The 22,584-nt window shown below is 37.5% G+C and overlaps 1 protein-coding gene across 1 annotated transcript in view; it reads left to right on the top strand.

Moving 5' to 3' along the window:
• The window catches only part of LOC115224769, a 218,008-nt gene that overhangs the window by 87,166 nt on the left and 108,258 nt on the right, over positions 1–22,584 (top strand). The window contains exons 26-28 of the mRNA XM_029795680.2: positions 7,761–7,849; positions 11,844–11,896; positions 19,258–19,418. Coding sequence (XP_029651540.2) covers positions 7,761–7,849; positions 11,844–11,896; positions 19,258–19,418 — 303 coding nt within the window. The remainder of the gene's footprint in view (positions 1–7,760; positions 7,850–11,843; positions 11,897–19,257; positions 19,419–22,584) is intronic.

The following is a 22,584-nucleotide window of genomic DNA, read 5'->3' as shown; positions in this document are numbered from 1 at the left end:
CAGAATTCCAGTAGTCTAGTTCCCTCCTCATTTCTGGAGCCAATACCATGGCCACCGTGAACCCCAGTGAAGATACCCGATTCCCGCCCAACATGCCCATTAAAGTCTCCACCCACAAAGATGAGGTCCTTGCCACTAGTCTTTGAGATAGCCTGTAGAAGGGTATCATAAAAGTGGTCCTTCTGATCATTTGGTAGGCCCGCTTGTGGGGCATAGGCGGAGATAATCGTAGCCGTGCCACTCTGTAGGACTAACCTGAGCTTAAGCACTCTGTCGCAAACCCTGACAACTTCTATGACCTTATCCACCCATTTCTCCGCAAGGAGAATGCCTACACCCCCTACCCCATCCATGTTACCTTGCCAGAAGACTTTATACCTATGTGCCTTGCCTGTGAGGACCCTGGCTGAAGCACCTCTCCACCTTACCTCTTGTATGCAGCATACATCAACCCGTCTTCTCTCAAGCATCTCTACAATCTCACTAGACCTACCTTTCAGTGTACCAACATTGACAGTGCCAACTCTGAAAACTGGGAAGGAGATGTGGGGGGAGGGGTGCAATTCGGCGCCTGAAAAGAAGAGGGTTGTTGTGGTGGCGGTGATCGATTTTTAGGCATTTTCATCTGATCTCTCTCTCTTCTGACCTGACAACATTCAAGCATTTAGGCATGTTAAGGTTCTGGCCCCTGCGGTAGGCAGGGTCAGGTGTTAGCAGCATTGTAAGCACAAGCACTAAAGTCATTGGTGTAGATGTAAGCTCTGTGGTAGAAATACTGAAATTCTAGGTGTTAGTAGTATTATAAGCAAGCATTATGGTCATTAAGCGACGTGGTTTAAGCAGTGTAGCAGAAACATTGATATTCTAGAGATGGGCTGGGGGTGGGGGGTTCTAGCAGGGAGAAGAGAGAGTGAGGGGGAAGGGGAGACGGTGCAGTAATATAGGGGAGCACCAGTGGGGAGGGGTGTACGGCGAAACGATGACAGGTTCTAGGCAAGTAGAACGTAGGATATCAGGAGGGGTAATACATGGTGAAATAGTGTATTGAAGAGGGGGGTTCGAGGAGTAGACACCCATAATGGTGGTGGGAGAAGAGATATCCGGTATAGATGGAGCAAAATAGAGATATCCGGTATTGGTGGTGGGGGTGGGCAAGGGCGGGTGCACCGCGAAATGCAAATGCGCGAAGTTGGAGAAATTATCAGCGCATAAAAATGAAGGATAATTTAGGGCGAAGAACAGACAAAGTGATATGGAGAAGGGGAGAAATTATCAGCACATAATAATAAGGGGATATTTAGGAAAGACGATGTCAACTGTTTAGCCCAGTAAACAAACAAGCGTATTAGTATTAGTAAATAGATAATACATTTTTTTTAGTGTTATAGGCGAATGTAGTACGGCGGTCAAGATGTGAAAAGAAAATTTTAGCTTGTCTATACTCTGGCATCGCTCGCTGCTAGATGAATGAATAATAGAGCACATGGGGTGACCTTTTAAGTATAAATTGACCGGAAGGGGATTTTGAGTTTTAAGGGCGGACAAGGCGGAAGTTTACTAAAGAAACAGACTTCAAGATGGCGAAGTTTGGGCAAATTATCGTAGTAACATGGAGAAAAGGGAGAAATTATCAGCGCATAAAAATGAAGGATAATTTAGGGCGAAGAACAGTCACACACTACATAATACATAAATACATACACACACACATATATATATATATGTATGTATATATATATACATACATATATATATATAAAGAAACATTGGTTATAGAACAAACATTAAATTCGAGTCAACCACTTTATATAACACCATGCCTCAAGCATTTAAACATATATAAATATCACCATGGTTCTTAAACACATGAAAGATTTTAAAAAAATACATATGCATAAAAATACAGAAGGTAAAATATATGTGCAAATAAAATACTAATAGAACGGCCTGTCATAAAAGGTAAATATAAACGACTAAAAAATCATAAAATTTCTAAAGTGTGCCATACTCTTTTACTTGTTTCAGTCATTTGACTTGGGCCATGCTGGGGCACCGCCTTTAGTCGAGCTAATCGACCCCAGGACTTATTCTTTGTAAGCCTAGTACTTATTTTAGCGTTCTCTTTTGCCAAACCGCTAAGTTACGGGGACATAAACACATCAGCATCGGTTGTCAAGCAATGTTGGGGGAACAAATACAGACACACAAACACATACACATAAATATTCATATACATATATATGACGGGCTTCTTTCAGTTTCCATCTACCAAATCCACTCACAAGGCTTTGGTCGGCCCGAGGCTATAGTAGAAGACACTTACCCAAGGTGCCATGCAGTTGGATTGAACCTGGAACCATGTAGTTGGTAAGCAAACTACTTACGACACAGCCAGTTCTGTGCTTTACTACCCCCTCCAAAAAAGAAACTAAAAAACTAAGATAAAATAAAATTTCAAACAACTAAAAAAGTTTTGTCAAACGATTAAAAATATTTTTTAAAGTTTTTTTACTTTCCTCATTTATTTTTGTCTCACATTTGAGCACTTCTTTTTTGCAGTCCTATAAGCCCTTTTGTTTCTAAAAAAAAGAGACAAATACTATTTCTTGTTATATATATATATATATATATATATACCAGGGTAAGCACACAAATACAAAACAAGGTGGAAAAAATAGCACACGAATAATCAATATCAAGCGGACAGGATAACTAAACTCATAGTTATTTCGATTTTGAATGGATGTACTTGGTGCTAACTTAACTGTATCTATTATTATTATTATTATTAATATTAATAGTAATTTATATTGACTTTTATAGGTTTATAATTTTATGAACTGAACTGTGGTTTTTTTATTATTATTTTCAGGTATAGGGATGATTTTAATTTAAATGGTAGTGCGCATACATCTCCCTATGTGTTAGTTTTTGGAACTATTATCTAAATATGTATAATAACTGTGCTTATTAATATTAATATATACACTGATATATATTTTGTTTTATTTTGTTTTGTTTACCTTGCATTATTGTACCAATGTGTATTATATATATGTGTAGCATTATGGAGTTTATGCACAAGTTTTTATATTTTACATTTTTATATTTTTATATTTATATGTATATGGAAAAATAATTTTTTTCACAATTATAACAAATTAAATTCTCTGAAGAGGCCGTGGGGCATCCTTGTTAATGCCTCATTTATACCTGCCTTTATGACTTATAGGTTAAATGAGGTATGACTGCCCTTACTGCCGAAACAACTGTCAGATATGATATAATTACATATTATATTTTATATTTTATATTTCTATTTCCTTGTCTATTTATATTTACTTTATATTTTGTATAATGCCTTTACTGATATGTAATGGTGTAATAAAGTATTGATTGGGTATCATCTGATTGTTGATGTTTTATTGATTTAAGTATGTTTCTCCATTTTCTAATTTTGTAGTATTAATTTACGGTAATATTATTACCTTTGCCCATATAATACAATAGATGAACTAATTGCTTGGCAATTTTTAACATCTATGTATTAGTCTTGTTGGGTACCTATCTAGCAGTATATTGGATATATGTTATCCCATGGTGGGTTGAATTTTTCAATCCCTATCTCATTTTATATATATAAATATATATTCGTGGGAATATGTGGATTTCACAAGCGGTCCCCTACAATCCCGCATGTGGAAACATCCTGTTTGCTGCAGATCGTCCGCAGACACAGGGACAGAATGACCAAGAGCTGCTAGTTCACGAAGCAGACACTCCGAGGATTTTCACCAGAGCCCTGTCTGCTGGGTTGTGGCCATAATACCACTCGGTGTCAGACCAATCCGCCTTGGGTGGCCCTACCAGGAACCGAAGTTCCCGACGGCATAGCTCTGACACTACCTGTTGCCAGCATCCCCACCACTGTGAGGAGGGAATGGACTTTGAGGACGCATAGATACTCCACCACATTTTTAATTAGGACAATTATTTTTTTTTTATCAGAGGAAAAGTTAAAGTATCAAAGCCCTGTTGTTATTCAATAACAATGACCATAACTTTTCAGAAGCATGGATTTCTATCTCTGTCATACACACAAATCAGGCATGCACCACCAGTAATTACTCAGGGTAGGCAGACGGTGACATTTATGTAGTAAAAAACACAAAAAAGTAAGCAAAACACAGGCACGCGACTGAGTTGGAGGCAGAATCACTTCGGGCTTTATAGCACATAAAGAAAATGTTTTTGTAGGAATGTACACAGCACATGTACTACAGCAGTTCTATGCATAGCCTTAATACTGACATTGAAAAGCAGGGGCGAATTATGCCTACCTAATCTACAAAACATTTTACATTTTTTTATTTTGTGCGTAGTAATCAGCGTAACCTTCATGTATGGTAAGTAGCTTGCTTACCAACCACATGCTTCCAGGTTCAGTCCCACTGCGTGGCACCTTGGGCAAGTGTCTTCTACTATAGCCTTGGGCCAACCAAAGCCTTGTGAGTGGATTTGGTAGACGAAAACTGAAAAGAAGCCCGTCATATATATGTATATATATATGTGTGTGTGCGTGTATGTTTGTGTGTCTGTGTTTGTCCCCCTAGCATTGCTTGACAACCGATGGTGGTGTGTTTACGTCCCCGTCACTTAGCGGTTCGGCAAAAGAGACCAATAGAATAAGTACTGGGCTTACAAAGAATAAGTCCTGGGGTCGAGTTGCTCGATTAAAGGCGCTGCTCCAGCATGGCCGCAGTCAAATGTCTGAAACAAGTAAAAGAGAAAAGAGAGAAAGAGTGTATATATATATATATATATATATAAATCTAAGTATATAAATGTATATATATAAATAGATATGTATATATATATAAATATAAATATATATATATATATATAATATTATATATATAATATATTTATATAGATTCACAAAGAAGATCGTCTCTTTGGAACAGCTCAGCTACTGGGAAAGGTTGAAACAGCTAAGACTCTACTCCCTAGGGAGAAGACGGGAGAGGTATGCAGTAATATATGTCTGGAAGTTCCTGGAAGGAATTGTGCCAAATTTTGGCATTGTAAGCTACACCAATGCTAGAACGGGACGACACTGCATAGTGCCAAAGATCCCCACAATGCCATCACGCTTCAGGACCAGCTTCTGCAACAGCCTGGGTTTCAATGGCCCACAGCTTTTTAATATTCTCCCAAAGAGTCTGAGGAACTTGCACAAAGTAGATGTAGCAGTTTTTAAATCAAAGCTGGACATCTTCCTGTCGAGAGTCCCAGATGAACCTACCTCATGGCAAGAGGTGCAAATGTGAATAGCTTTGTCAAATTCCATTCTTCACCAAGTGCCACATATTAGAAGAGGTTCTTCGTAATAACAGCGTAGCACAAAACGGCAGTGCATCAGCATGGCTGCACCTTTGAGCTGAAACAAGCTCCCCAAAAATATATATATATATTTATATGTATATATATATATATATATATGTTCAAGTAGTTGAATGAATTATCCTAGTATGGATAATTCGGGTAGCAAATTCTCGTCAGAAAGCACGGTTGAAGCTACATGCCAAGGGCAGAAATCATGTGCATTCGTGTGGAAATTTGTGTGTTTTTTTACTATAGATAAATGAAAGAATGGAGTCGAACGACGATTTAACAAAATTCCTTTATTCTCGACACATGTTTCGAAGACTGTATATTCTCAATTCCGAAGGAATAAAGGGTGCATTATGCTGTCTTCTCATCAGGAAAGACAAGGAACTTATGTCAGCATCATGATGAACAAAAACTTTTAGATGACTTTTTGTTCGTCATGATGCTGACATAAGTTCCTTGTCTTTCCTGATGAGAAGATGGCATAATGCACCCTTTATTCCTTCGGAATTGAGAATATGCAGTCTTCGAAACATGTGTCGAGAATAAAAGAATTTTGTTAAATCGTCGTTCGACTCCATTCTTTCATTTATATATATATATATATATATATATATATGTATATATGTTTGTGTGTCTGTGCTTGTCCCCTCACCATGTTGGTCTGTTTACATCCCCTGAAACTTAGTGGTTCAACAAAAGAGACTGATTGGATAAGTACTAGGCTTGGAAAGAATAAGGCCTGGAGTCAATTTGTTCGTGTAAAGGCTGTACTCCAGCATGGCCACAGTCAAATGACTGAAACCAGCAAAAAAAAAAAAAGAAATATATATATGCATGGTTCAGTATGTAAGTTGCATGTATGTATCGTGTCGACACAGGATCGTAATTCCTCACTGAAATTTGCATAGGGTGCAAAGCATGGTTAATACAGAACTCATAATTGATGACTTCATCAGACTATAAATGTACGTAGGGCAATGACACTGATTTTCTCCATAATATAATCAACACTAGGCATTGAATTCAGCTTTGCAATGTATAAAACACTAGCCATTTTCCCAATATTCCCACCACTTGTACCACACAGCGTAAAGGTTATTAATTACTTCATTTACCTACTAACAGCTATTAATGGTAATACTATATTTCTAAAGAATGTAATATAGACTGATCAACATTTTACTAACTTCCCACATTTCTAACAGTTCTGTACTCTTTCTCTCTCTCTCTTTCTCCCTCTCTCTCTCCTATGGCTGACAGAAAAATTGAATTGTATGGTGCTCAAGCACTTGTCAGTTTTATGTGTACTGAATCTGTTGACTGCTTCCCTTCTCTCTGCATTATTCACCACACTGTTATCCGTGCTAGTGGAGTGCTAAGAGCAATTCGTTGACTGGCATCCGTGCTACCAAAGTACTAAGAGCACCATCCGAGCTTGATTGCTGCCAGAGCAGCTGACTGGCTTCCATGTTGGTGGCACGTAAAAAGCACCATTCAAGCGTGATCGTTACCAGCTTCACCTTACTGGCACATGAAAAAACATTCGAGTGAGGTCGTTGCCAGTGCCGCTGGACTAGCTCCGGTGCAGGTGGCATGTAAAAAGCACCATTTGAGCGTGGCCGTTGCCAGTACCGCCTGACTGGCCCTGGTTCCGCTGGCACGTTAAAGCACCCACTACACTCTCGGATTCGTTGGTGTTAGGAAGGGCATCCAGCTGTAGAAACTCTGCCAGACCAGATTAGAGCCTGGTGCAACCATCTGGTTTGCCAGACCTCAGTCAAATGACCAACCCATGCTAGCATGGAAAGCGGACGTTAAAATGATGATGATGATGATGATGACTGTTATCATAGATATATTTATGTTTAGATCTGGTAGTATATTTTAGCTGCAGAACAAAATATTGTGTCCTTGCTAATGATTAATATGTACATACGAGTCACCAGGAATGTGTCAGATATGTAAATTGGTCTATCCAATAGTCTTACACCTCCAGGTTTATTGGGTATTTTAACAATGTGTTTGTGGATAGCTAAAGGGTGGGAAGTGGTGCTGATGAAAGAGCAATAACCCTGGAAATATGTATGTACATCCAATACTTATTTTCTTTATCTTCGATCGCATTGTTTACAAAAATGTATTTGTATACTAAACGTCGTAACTTGCAGTGCTGGCTTGGAATTCTATAGAAACTGCATGGCAATAAACTTAAAAGTGAGAATGTTGCATTGCTTATTCAAAAGTAAGACTCAATAGTAACTTATAAATCTTAAATGTACTTTGCAGCAATTACTTTATATTTATATCTTCAATGGATCTCATTTATATCTCATTGATTCTCTTCTGTTTTTTATATTCTTCCATAGGGTGGCACAATATTTTGGAATTCCATCTGATTTACTCAATGACTTCTGGGAGCCAGAACCGACCGTTAAATGAAAACATATCCAGATCTGTGAGTAACTGTTTCACTTCTTACTTTTATCTTCTCCTTCTGTATAAACTTTTACTCTTTTACTGGTTTCAATCATTAGACTACAGCCATAATTGGGCATTGCTTTAATGGAATTCAGTCGATAAAATTACCTCTAGTATTAATTTCAAAGGCTGGTGCTTGTTTTATTGGCTCTCTTACCTACTGAACTGCTAAGTTACAAGAATGTAAGCAAACACCATAAACACATGATACAAAAAGAGACAAACACAAAGAGATACTCACACTAACATATACATGCATACACTTACACATATATATACATACACATACACACTGTTTTCCAAAATGGAGGTGAACACCTTTCTCCATATGACCAGCTTGAAAAATTAAGACACTAGGATATTTTCCACCCTTTTTTAAACATGAAACCAATGGTAGCCATAATTCACAAATAGAGAAATTACATCCACCAATGCGGTGTTGAGCACTCATTTTCATTGTTTGACATTTCCGTACACACGCGTGCGCGCGCACACACACACACACACACACACATACATACACATGCACACACACACACACACACACACACACACACACACACACACACACACACACATACACGAGTGTATATATGTTCGCAAAGTTTCTGTCCATCAAATTTATTGACAATGCACTCAGGCCTATTGTTAAAGACTCTTGCCCATGGTGCTGGGCAGTAAGACTGTACTCGTAACCATGGTGTTTTGAAACGCACATTTTAACAATGCAACTATACCTACACCTATATTTATAATAGTTCATGTGTATGTATTATAAAAAAATGTTGTTACATAAAAAAGTGCGAAACACATGGATAGGATGGTACCACAAGAGCCGGCCAGGCTGAAACCTGCACCAGACTTCTGTGGTTCTGTGACTGTTTTGGCAGGAGATTTACAGTGGGATGCCCTGCCTAACACCAACCACATTACAGTGTGGACTAGGTGCTTTTAAGTGGCACCTGTACTGACAGGGTCACCAAGTACTTGCCAGGCAAAAACTTTTAAGAGGGGAGGAGGCATTGGAGGAGGTGATGAAGAAAAGGTTATAATGAGACAGATACAAGTGTCTTGCTGAAGAGGAAGTATAAGTTTACCTGGTCAGAGAGAGAAAGATCAAGGATGAAGACAGAAACAGGTGTACTTTCACAAAGAAAATATATGCAAAGGTTTAATACTGCAAAGAAAAAAGTTAACCTTTCATCCCTTTGGGGTCAATAAATTAAGTACCAGTTGCATACTGGGATCGATCTAATTGACTATCCCCTTACCACAAATTTTCGAGCCTTGTGCCTAGAGTAGAAATGAATAGGTATGTATGTGTATTTACATTACTTAGCTGTACATACATTCACACATTTGTATGTATATAGTGACATACAGAGAGCGTATATATATATATAGAATTTGTTCAAACATATGAATACATTCAGACTTAAGCATACAGTGGACTGCACAAAGTGAATGACAACCATCGCCATTTACTTTCAAGGTGAAACTCAAATACTCACTGGATCCGAGATTTGTGTTGACTAATAAAAAACACTGTTCTGAATCCATTTTGTTTTTAATCGAAGGTTTTATGTTAAAAGAGAGCTCCTAATTTTTCTCTGTCAAACCCAGACAGGCTCTTATTACAGCTAAATGTACAATGTGTACACTTTCTTAGGTTTATTACAATTAATGCATATCTATTACAACTAATACGTGCGCGTGCGCGAACATACACACACACGCACACACACACACATACACACGTAATAATGAAGTCAAACCAAATAACGATATTTTGAAATCATTTAATACCTACGTTTCAGGTTTGGGTAATATGAAATGGGAAATACATCCATTACATAAGCCTTCCTCGGTTGAAACAGTTATGGACAACCATGTATTTTCTTTGCGGTAGCACACCTGTTTCTCTCTTCATCCCCGTTCTTTCTTTCTCCAGCTGGGTAAACTTATATTTCCTCTTCAGCAAGACACCTGTATCTGACTCACTATAACCTTTTCCTCATCACCTCCTCCAATGCCTCCTCCCCTCTTCAAAGTTTTTGCCTGGCAAGTACTTGGTGACCCTGTCAGTACAGGTGCCACTTAAAAGCACCTAGTCCACACTGTAATGTGGTTGGTGTTCGGAAGGGCATCCAGCTGTAAAAACCTTGCCAAAACTGACAAATAATTTACTAGGCGAATTTTTCATCAGTGACCACACCATAACACTAACATATAATTAAGAGACAATTAACACGAGTCTCTTCATTATACATAATAATTCTTCAAATTCACCGCGCAAGCGCAGTTTCATTCGGCAGTCAATGAGTAACTGCCGAATTAATCTTTCAAAAAATTGCTAAAAACATATACGTAAAATATATAAGGTAGTGAGTTTAGAAATTTCACTACAAGTGGCCTATCATGTATAAAAAGTCAATAGACAACATATTCTCAATATAAAATAGTGTACATTTAAACACAAGAGAAAACTGCCTTCAACAGGCTTTGCTCGAAATGTAAAACACCCTTTCTTTCCTTCCCTGAGCGTCTTATTAATACTTTGCATGTACCACGTCCTTGCATTGTTGTTTCTTCGTGTTGTCCTTTTTTCTCTGTTTTTTATATTAACTATTTACTGCACACTCACACAGATTCCCCCCACCACCACCATCCTTCCGACTGGCTTTGGAGTACCTAATTCATGGAATTGTTTGGAGTACGCTATTTCTACATCTTGATTGCAGATGTGTGTGTGTGTATATATATATGTGTGTGTGTGTGTGTGTGTGTGTGTGTGTGTGTGTGTGTGTGTGTGTGTGTGTGTGTGCATGCATATATGTATGCATATATGCATGATGTATGTATATATATAAATACATGTATATGTGTGTATATACACGTGTGTGTGAGTCTCTCTTTGTGTGAGTGTGTATTTTTTTATGTGTGTGTGTGTGTGCGTTTGTGTGTGTGTTAGTGAACAAACTAATATACAACTTGTCACATTTAGCTGGAGTTACATGTATTTAATAACAGTTATTGCATTCAAAATGTGTACCGTAGGCGATTTTTTTTCTTCTGTCTTCCCTTTCTTTAGATCTTTCCTTCTCCTATGTTTCTGATGAAGAGGTCTGCTCGAAACGTTAAACCTTCCTTCTTTCTTGAGCGTCCATAAACACTATACTTGTTCCACGTCCTCGCGTTGTTGTGTTTTTCACGTTTGGATTAACTTTATATATATATATCTATATATATATATATACATATATATATACGTTTAAATATTTGTTGTGTGCAAGATTTTTTATGTGAAGTCGTGTGTTGAAACAGATATTGTTATATTTCGGAATGGTCATATTGCCAGTTTAGCCAATAAAAACACACGCATATATTTGGTGTTATTTTGCTTCAGTGTTATTTATTTTTTACATTAATCTTAATCTTAATCTTATTTCGGCCAGAGTTCTTTCGTCACACTCCTGTGACCGCATCAGTGGTCCTTTGTTTTCTCTTTCTTATTTGTGTCTCTCCTTACCAATCGTCAGCCAAAATGGCTGACGGTTAGTAAGGAGAGACACAAATAAGAAAGAAGAAAACAAAGGACCACTGATGCGGTCACAGGAGTGTGACGAAATAACTCTGGCCGAAATAAGATTAAGATTAAGATTAATGTAAAAAATAAATAACACTGAAGCAAAATAACACCAAATATATAGTGCGTGTGATATTATTGGCTAAACTGGCAATATGACCATCCCGAAATATAACAATATATATATATATATATATATATATACGTGCATATATGCATGATGTATGTATATACATAAATATATTTATATGTGTGTATATACACGTGTGTATGTTTTTATGTGTGTGTGTGTGTGTGTGTTAGTGAACAAACTAATATACGACTTGTCACAATTGGCTGGAGTTACATGTATTTAATAACAGTTATATTTATCCATCTATTGCAGCTGGAACATGAGTTTTTAAGCATGACAGGTGTATTCAAAGTTGAATATTGTGGGTAAGCACAAGCGTTTCCATTTATACACATCTTTTGTAAAAGTAAAAATAAATTTTGCTAATATTTATTTAAAAGTCACTGAAACACACCTGAAGATGTTATAAAACATGCCACAATCCATATTCTTGACATGTGACATATCTATAAAAAATGTGTACGTTTTTGTTTTACTTACAAAATGAGTGAGTGAGTGAGTTAGTGTGTGTGTGTGTGTGAGTGAATGAGTGAGTGAGTGAATGAGTGGGTGTGTGAGTAAGTGAGTGGGTGAGTTAGTGTGTGTGTGAGTGAATGAGTGAGTGAGTGAATGAGTGGGTGTGTGAGTAAGTGAGTGGGTGAGTGAGTGAATGAATGAGTGAGTGAATGTGTGAGTGAGTGAGTGAATAAATGAGTGAGTGAGTGAATGAATGAGTGAGTGAGTGAGTGAATGAGTGAATGAGTGAATGGGTGAATGTGTGAGTGAGTTAATGAATGAGTGGGTGACTGAGTGAGAGAGTGAATGAATAAATGGGTGAGTAGTGAATGAGTGAGTGAGTGGCTGAATGAGTCTGTGAGTGAATGAATGAGTGGGTGAGTGACTGGCTGAATAAGTGAGTGAGTGGGTGAGTGAGTGGGTGAATGAATGACTGAGTGGGTGAATGAGTGAGTGAGTGAATGAATGAGTGGGTGAGTGACTGGGTGAATGAATCAGTGAGTGAATGAGTGGGTGAGTGAGTGAATGAGTGAGTGTGAGATCATGCAGTCTAGCTGTTATAGTATTAGTTAGACAATCATAGATTGTAGGATCTATCCCCAGACGGGGCAGCTTGTTGTGCCCTTCAACAGGACATATCATTTTACATTGTTCCAGTTGACTCAGATTAAGGTAATTACCAGCTTTGTACGGCGACAGCCAACTCTCCCGCCGGCTGTCACATCTAGATGTTCCTTTGGATAATGGGTGGAAATGCGATAGAGTGCCAATGTCTGCTCACAATGACAGAGACATCTGAAACAATGGGCATCTACTTGATACATGCTTCTAAGTTGTAGCCCTCTTGTGAGTGATGGCTATAATTTGTGTAAACGCATATATATGCATGTGAATATGTGTATTTGTGCTTGTGTATCTATAGATAGATAAATAGATAGATAGATAGATAGATAGATAGATAGATAGATAGATGGATGGATGGATGGATGGATGGATGGATGGATGGATGGATGGATGGATGGATGGATGGATGGATGGATGGATGGATGGATGGATGGATGGATGGATGGATGGATGGATGGATGGATGGATGGATGGATGGGGGTGGGGGTGGGGGGGCGGACGGACGGACGGACAGACAGATAGATAGATAGATAGATAGATAGATAGATAGATAGACAGACAGACATAGATAGATATATAGACAGACAGACAGACATAGATAGATAGATAGATAGATAGATAGATAGATAGATAGATAGATAGATAGATAGATAGATAGATAGATAGATAGATAGATAGACAGACAGACATAGATAGATATATAGACAGACAGACATAGATAGATAGATAGATAGATAGATAGATAGATAGATAGATAGATAGATAAATAGACAGATAGATAGATAGACAGACAGAAATGCTGGAAATGCAGACGCTGTTCAGAGATACTGGAAAATTTCCTTGTAGGCACAGACATGGCTGTGTGGTAAAAAGTTTTCTTCTCAACCGTATGATTCCAGGTTCAGTCCTATTGTGTGGCACTTTGAGCAAGTGTTTTCTACTATTAGCTCAGGCCAACCAAAGCCTTGAAAATGTATTTGGTGGGTGGAAACTGAAAGAAGCCTCTCTCATTATGTGTTTACGTATTTTTCACTTATTGGTGCTGTCCTGTACTTGAGGTATTATATATATATATATATATATATATATATATATATGTATGTATGTATGTATGTATGTATATATATTTATATGTGTATATATATATATTTATATATATATATATATCTATATATATATTATATTAATAATGACATGGAGAATGGAGATTTTTCACATTCATGAAGGACCCTGATGAAACAGCACCAACCATGATGTTAGCTTGCATATCCAACAGTGTGCAGTTGCTGCAGTTGAAACATGTGCAGGTCCAGAAAATATACTGTAAATAGCTGTTAAGTGAAATTATGGATGTGAAAAATCTCCGTTCTCTTTATTGTTATTAATATTATTAACTATTCTACAGAACATATGCAGTCCTGAACAAGGATAATCCTCTAGGGATGATCAAGGAATCCTACTGGACACCAAGGATTAGGGTTTCCCTTCTCTGACTCACAGAGCTACTCTTAGAGAGGTACCATCAACTCTTGCCATTTTTGCTACTTTCACCCACCTCTCAATCCACTCACTGGAGGACCGCACTTCCCTCTTGATAATAATTATAATAATGTCGGTTTCAAATTTTGGCACAAGGCCAGCAAATTCGGGTTGTGGGTAAGTTATTACATTAACCCCCAGTATTGAACTGGCACTTATTTTTTTGATTCTGAAAGAATGAAAGGTAAAGTCAACCTTGGAGGAATATGAACTCAGAATGCAAAGATGGATAAAATGTTGCAAAACATCTTGCCTAGCATGCAAACAAATCACCCAGCTCACAGTCTTACTACTACTACTACTACTACTACTTCTACTACTACTACTATGATGACGATGACGATGACAATGACTACTATGAATAATAATAATAATAATAATAATAATAATAATAATAATAATAATGATAATAATAATAATAATAATAATAATGATAATAATAATAATAATAATAATAATGATGATGATGATGATGATGATGATGATGATAATAATAATAATCAAACTATGCTGTATCACAGATATAGCATGCTCAAACAAAGTATGCTGAGTCATAGATATAGCATGCCCAGCTGACAACAAGGTATGCGATAAGGAAGAAAGAAAAGTCAAGAGATGTGACCGGTTAGCTTGGGAAGTTAAGCAGTTGTGGTCGATGAAAAAGGTAGCAGTAGTAACAATTATTGTCGGAGCCCTGGGAACAGTGAGCAAAATTCTCGAGAAGTACGTGAAACAAATAGGGGCTGCAATAAGGGTGGAGCACTTGCAGAAAACAGCACTGCTTGGAACCGCTCAAATACTCTGGAAGGTGCTCAAAAAATAAGAGGTGTTACCTTAGTTCACTGGTAGTGAACAGCTGACACTGTAATACATCTCCAGTGTTAGAAGCTATGCAAAGGCAATAATAATAATAATAATAATAATAATAACAATAAAATATCTGACAGGAACACATAAAAAGCTGGCTAAGAAATTTAATGACATACTAGCAGAGCCAGAGACAATGCCTGAATGGCTCACGGGAAGGAAAACTATTCTAATTCCCAAATAAATCCACTGAAACAGCAAACTCACAAAATTACAGACCAATAACTTGTCTCCCTGCAATTTACAGAGCCTTTACTACAATAATATTGCAGAGGATGAGCAAGTATTTGGAAGAAAACAACCTGTTTCTAGAAGAGCCGTAGGGATGCTGGAAGGGCTCATACAGCTGTAAAAATCAGCTAATGATCAATAAAACCATAACTGAAGACAGTCACAGAAAGAAGAAGGGTTTAAGTATGGCCTGGATCAATTACCGAAAGGCTTTTAATAGTATTCCCAACACATGGATCCTAGAAACACTAGCCATGAACAAGGTAGCACCAATAATCATAAAATAATATAGCACATTCCATGAATAAATGGCAGACAGTGCTACAGCTCCAGATAAAAGAGGGACTCATAAAAACCAAAGCCATCCCATTAGAAGAGGAATATTCCAGAGAGACTCACTCTCTCCACTCCTTTTCTGCTTGGCACTGACACCTTTATCTGACATGCTAACCAGAACTGGCTGTGGATACAACTGTTACGGCAAAACAATCAGCCACCTCTTATATATGGATGGCCTAAGACTGTACACTACAAAAGATAAACAGCTGGAAACATTACTACAGGCAGTACATGGATTTATCAAAGAAATATACATGAAATTTGGCTTAGAAGAAAATGTGCCAAAGCAACCTTGAAATGAGGAAAACTAGTGAAGAGTAGCAACATCATACTAGATAAAGCAAATGAAATAATACTTAGGAATCAATGAATACACACAACATACACAAAAGAAAGAGAAAATAAAAAGAATACTATAGACGAAAAACATGATAATAGGTATCAACACTCTAGCCATTGCAATTATAAGTTACAGCTACAATATCCTTAACAGGACACTAAATGAACTAATCAAAATAGACAGGAAAATAAGAAAAATAATGACAGGACTTAGGATGCACCACCCTAAATCTGACATAGAAAAGTTATATATACAATGTATAGAAGGTGGCAGAGGTCTTATGCAGCTAGAAAACTATTACAAAATAACCACCATAGGTCTACAAAAATAGCTACTTCAGAAGCAAGGAAAACTAATGCAAATAGCAGAGCCTGAAAGCATGAACAAAGCAAAAAACTGTTTTTAGTCTTTAAGGAAGCTGATAAATATAAAAAAGAAGTCATAGTACCCAACAACAATGAAGGAAAAGAAGAAACAACAAAAGCTGTAAAACAAATGAAATCCAAACTAAAACTGGAACAGCAATGGATCATGATAAAACGATGGTAAGAAAAGCCCCTTTATGCCAAATACTGGACTAAACTAAACACAAAAGAAATAGACTAAGCAAAAACCAACAATGGCTGAGAAGCTCAGGACTCAAAGCAGAGACTGAAAGTTTTTTAATTGCAGCACAAGATCAAAACCTCCCCACCAGAAATTACCAAAAACATATTATGAAAGAAACATAACAAGTAACTGCAGAATATGTGGAGATGGATAAGAAACAATAAACCATATTGTCTCTGGCTGCCCAGTCCTGGCTAAGAAGCAATATATTCCCAGACACGACAGAGTTGGTACCTATATACACAGGAAGCTTTACCAACACTATGGAATAACAACAGAAAAAAGACGGTAGAGGCACACACCAGAAAAGATCACAGAAAATCAGAAAGCAACTATACTGTGGGATATGCCAATACACACAGATAGAGAAATTAAGGCCAATAGGCTGGATATAGTTGTCAGAGATCATGAGGAAAAAAATGCTTTCTGATTGATGTATCAATACCAACAGATGACAATGTTTCTCAAAAAGAAACGAAAAAATTTTAAAATACAAAGACCTGGAAATAGTGGTAACTTGAATGAGGAGTCTTAAAACAGAAACAATTCCTGTCATAATAGGTACATTAGGTATGCTAAAAATATTCAGACAAATATATAATAAAAACACCAGGACTAACAAATATATATAACATACAAAAAATAGCACTACTAGGCACTGCATACATCCTACATAAAACACTTTCAATACAGTAACCATAAGAGCATCACAACAAACCATAGCACATACCCAAGGCACACAGAGCTGCACTCGGTTGTGCAATGAAAGCACGGGATAAAAATAAGTCTACTGAATGATAATAATAATAATAATGTGAATAAGAAACCAGACATAGTATTAATTGAGAAAGAAAGCAAACAATGCTGGATCATAGATATAGTATGTCCAGCTGACAACAAGGTATGCAATAAGGAAGAAATAAAAGTCGATAGATATAACAGTTTAGCTTGGGAGGTTAAGCAGTTGTGGTCGCTGAAAAAGGTGGTAGTGGTACCAATAATTGTTGGAGCCCTGGGAACAGTGAGTAAAAATCTTGAGAAGTACATGGAACAAATAGAGGCTGCAATAAGGGTGGAGCACTTACAGAAAACAGCACTGCTTGGAACTGCTTGAATACTCTGGATAGTGCTCGAAAAATAAGGGGTGTAGTTTTTGTAGGTTTTTTTAACTTACTAAATCTGAGAGAAGGTGAGTAGAGCCATTGAGATTTGTATGCCCTCCTGAGCTGGTGAGTTTGATGCTATTTTCAAGTCAATGAGTGCAGCAAAGACATGAGGAGGGAGGAAATTACAGGGTCGTTCTAGGAAGGAAGGGTTGGGTGTATTGATTAGCTCAGGGCCTGGAGGATTGTAAACAACAAAGGTGATGAATGTGTGTGTGTGTGGGGGGGGACAAATGGGAGAAAAATGGTTGAATGATGGTGGCATGAGTCCAGCCATCTCCAATGAGAAAACTTTATTCAAGCAGCAGTAGAAAGGCAGAAAAAGGAAAGTACACAGAGGCTAGAATATGTCTGCAAGTGACTTTCTGCTAATTAGCCGAGTGATCCCTTCCTGCAATCTAGGATACTTCTTTTTTTGTCTGAGATAGTGGCTATACCAAAGTTAAGTTGAGAAGTCCTGGTTGACACATATCAGTCTTGTTAAAGTGGCTTTCATTATCAGCAGATAAAGGTCTGTCAGGACTTTCAGTTGTCAGGGCTGCGAGCTGACAGAATTGTAAGCATGCTGGGCAAAGTGCTTAGTGGTATTCCATCTGCTGCTACATTCTGAGTTCAAATTCTGTTGAGGTCGACTTTGCCTTTCATCCTTTTGGGGGTCAATTAAATAAGTACCAGTTATGCACTGGGGTCGATATAATCGACTTAATCCATTTGTCTGTTCTTGTTTGTCCTCTCTGTGTTTAGCCCCTTGTGGGTAGTAAAGAAATAGGTATTCCGTCTGCTGCTACATTCTGAGTTCAAATTCCGTTGAGGTTGACTTTGCTTTTCATCCTTTTAGGGTCGATAAATTAAGTACCAGTTACATATGGGAGCCATTCTAATCAACTGGCTCCATCACCCTACAAATTTCACTTCTTGTGCCTTTACTAGAAAGGACTTTCAGTTGTCAGTGTCATTGGATTGGATTTAATAGGCAATGTTCAATCCACTGTAGTCCTCAGTGTATTCTCTCCACCAAGCTTGTTCTGATGTGAAGGCTGTAAATTTAAGCTTGAGATCATAGTGGTTTGATGAGCCTACTCAGCAACACTGGCTCAACATGTCTTAGCAGTGGGATACAGTTTTTATACTTAATAACCAGGAGTAGTTAAATCGATTGCATAGACCCTAGTGTTCAACTGGTCCTTTTTTTTATAAGTCTTAAAAGGATGAAAAGGAAAATTGACCTCAGCAGAATTTGAACTAAAAACATAAAGCCGGGCAAAATACTGCAAAGTATTTCGCCCGAGATGCTAATGATGCTGTCAGCTCACCATTAGTGTTATATAACAATAAAATTTAGATTTCTGTTACTAAAACAAGACCAGCTTATTTTAACCATCTAGGTAGGGTCGCATATACTAAAAATCTTGCGAGTGTTGTTAAAACTAATTATTTTTATTTTTTAATCTTATTTCAGAATGCAATCAAATAAAGAAATATTTACAATATATTGTGCAGTACAAAACAAAATCAAAGATCAAGTTGAGCAGAATATTCGTGATATTCTGAATACATCGCAGACATTGCATAATTTGGGGCTTGATCAACATAACACGGAAATAATTGGTGAAAGAAGCAGTGCGTTGCTAATCATTTTTATCTCATCATCATCATCATATAATTATCAGCACAAGGTGATAGCATTAATAAAATACAAACACAAAGACACACACACACACTCATATATATATTATATTTATATAGGTGCAGGAGTTGCTATATGGTAAGTACCTTGCTTACCAGCCACATGGTTCCAGGTTCAATCCCACTGTGAGGTACCTTGGGCAAGTGTCTTCTACTATTGCTTCAGGCAAACCAAAGCCTTGTGAATGGATTTGGTAGATGGAAACTGAAAGAAGCCCATCATATATGTGTGTGTGTGTGTGTGTGTGTTTGTGTGTCTGTGTTTGTCACCCCAACATCGCTTGACAATCAATGCTGGTGTATTTATGTTCCTGTAACTTAGCGGTTCAGCAATAGAAACCAATAGAATAAGTACTAGGCTTCCAAAGAATAAGTCCTGGGGTTGATTTGTTTGACTAAAGGTAGTGCTCCAGCATGGCTGCAGTCAAATGACTGAAACAAGTAGAATAACAGAAAAGAACATATAATATATATACTGCACTTTTCAATGTTATTCTGAAAGCAATTAAAGTAGAAGAAGACCCCACAACTTTCAAATGGTACCTGGACAAATTCTTCCTGGAAATACTTGATAAACCACCTATGCCTGGATACGTCTCAGCCAACAACCCCTGTATGAGTAGTCCATGGTGCCCCGAAATAATTAATTAAAAGACTTTTCCAGGTGATGCTATTGAGTTAGTTATGGCTGAAATAAATCTCAGCTATCTAAGTCATATATATATATATACTAGCTTAAGTTGACCCACTCTACGCACGGGTAAGAGTGTAGTTGTTACTTTCTGTTTTTTATCACCACATTCTCCCTCTTTGTTTCTCTCTCCTTTCTCTCTCACTTTCCCACTCTCTTACTCTTCCTTTCTCTCGGACTCTCCCTCGCTTTCTCTTACTCTCTATCTTTCTCTATCTATCTCTCTCCCATTTATAAACAACAAAAGATCTTGAGTAAGTTGAGAAAGAAATATTTTGAAAGATCAATCATAAATATCAGGCAGTGACAACGGAAAGGCCTGCTTCAAGGCAGACAGCAAAACATTTAAAAGGTACAGATGAACTTGCGAGCTGAATAAAAAAAAATATTGGAAACCAAAGTTTGAAGGGATAGAATCTGAGGATAGTAGAGTCACCATGGCTGGCATTTCTTAATGACGGACAGCAACATAGTGGCAGTTTAATGGCTGGCGTAAAATTTTGAACTTCATGTAAAAGAAAATTCCTAAACACCAAGTTTTGAAGTGATTCTTTCTCATAACATTAGACTCACCATGGCAAGCATTCAAAACTTCTTCATCATGGACGGCAAACACATTAAAGATTTAAAGGCTGGTGCAAATTTTTTAGCTTGATGTAACAGAAAATTCCTAAACACCCACTCCTGTAAATTTTAATCCCCTTCCAGCCCCATTTAGACCCCTTTTCACATTTTGGTTAATATAACTCGATTTCATTCAGGTCTATTTGGGCCACATTTTATAAGATGAGGAATTTTGTCCTAGAGGTCATGCCTTTCATTTGAGGAAAAAAATAGTTGTCATGCACACTCACCAGCACTTTTAACATAGGTGTGCATATTTTCAGCTCAACTGAGCACATAATGCACACATTATATATATATAACCAATGCTAGCATGGAAAGCGGACGCTAAACGAAGATATATATATATATGTATGTGTGTGTGTGTACGCATTATATATACAAATGTATACAAATTATATATATACATATACATACAGATATATACACATTGTATATATACATTATATATACATATTTATATATAGCACACACACACATATATAAATTAACCCAATAAATATCTGATTCATAATATTTGTTCTCATGATTGTGTGGTGGTGGTGGCGATAATAAAACTCTCCATGAATGCAGACAGATATACAGAGAGAGAGGGAGGCAGTGGGGGAAAAGAGGGACAGCACTGGCGAAGGCGGCAGGGGGAAAAATAGTAGTATCTGTCAAATGTCGTTATTGAGAGAAGGTGATGGGAAGGGAGGAAACAGAGAGAGATGGAGGAAGACATGCAGATAAGAGAATGAGAGGAGACTTGTCAAAGTGTGCGTTTTTTGCCCTAGTAACAACACCTTTTAAGATAGAGATTTCTATGCTAGCCCACTAACATCCTCACCTCATTTTACATGTCCCTGTAAATTTTGAAGTCAATCCGATGGGATCTAGTGGCCTTTATCCCGTTCCAATGCCGAAACCAGACAAACAAGCTTTTACCATTTCAGATTTATAGATATTGATGTGTGTGTGTGTGTGTACGCATTATATATACAAATGTATACACAGGTGCAGGAGTGGCAGTGTGGTAAGTAGCTTGCTTACCAACTACATGGTTCTGGGTTCATTCCCACTGCATGGGCAACTGTCTTCTACTATAGCCTCAGGCCGACCAAAGCCTTGTGAGTGGATTTGACAGACGGAAACTGGAAGAAGCCCGTCGTATATATGTATGTATATGTATGTGTGTATATGTTTGTGTGTCTCTGTTTGTCCCCCCACCATTGCTTGACAACCGATGGTGGTGTGTTTACATCCCTGTAACATAGCGGTTCAGCAAAAGAGACTGATAGAATAAGTACTGGGCTTACAAAGAATAAGTCCTGGGGTCGATTTGCTTGACTAAAAAGCGGTGCTCCAGCATGGCCGCAGTCAAATGACTGAAACAAGTAAAAGACTAAAGAGTAAAGATATATATATATGTACATATATATATATATATATAAATACAGATATATACACTTTGTATATATACATTATATATACATATTTATATATAGAACACACACACACATATACAAATTAACCCAATAAATATCTGATTCATAATATTTGTTCTCGTGGTTGTGTGGTGGTGGTGGCGATAATAATTCTCTCTATGAATGCAGGCAGACGTAGAGAGAGAGAGAGATAGGATGTGAAAGAAAGAGTGAAAGGAGGGGAGGAAAGAGAGAGAGGAGGAAGACAGGCGTGATAAGAGAATGAGAGGAGACTTGTCAAAGTGTGCGTTTTTTGCCCTAGTAACGACACCTTTTGAGATAGGGATTTCTAATCTAGCCCACTGACATCCTCACTTCA

Source organism: Octopus sinensis, linkage group LG2, assembly GCF_006345805.1.
Source record: "Octopus sinensis linkage group LG2, ASM634580v1, whole genome shotgun sequence".
Lineage (NCBI taxonomy): Eukaryota > Metazoa > Mollusca > Cephalopoda > Octopoda > Octopodidae > Octopus > Octopus sinensis.
The sequence above is the reverse complement of the archived record's forward strand: the minus strand, read 5'-3'. Positions and strand labels throughout refer to the sequence as shown.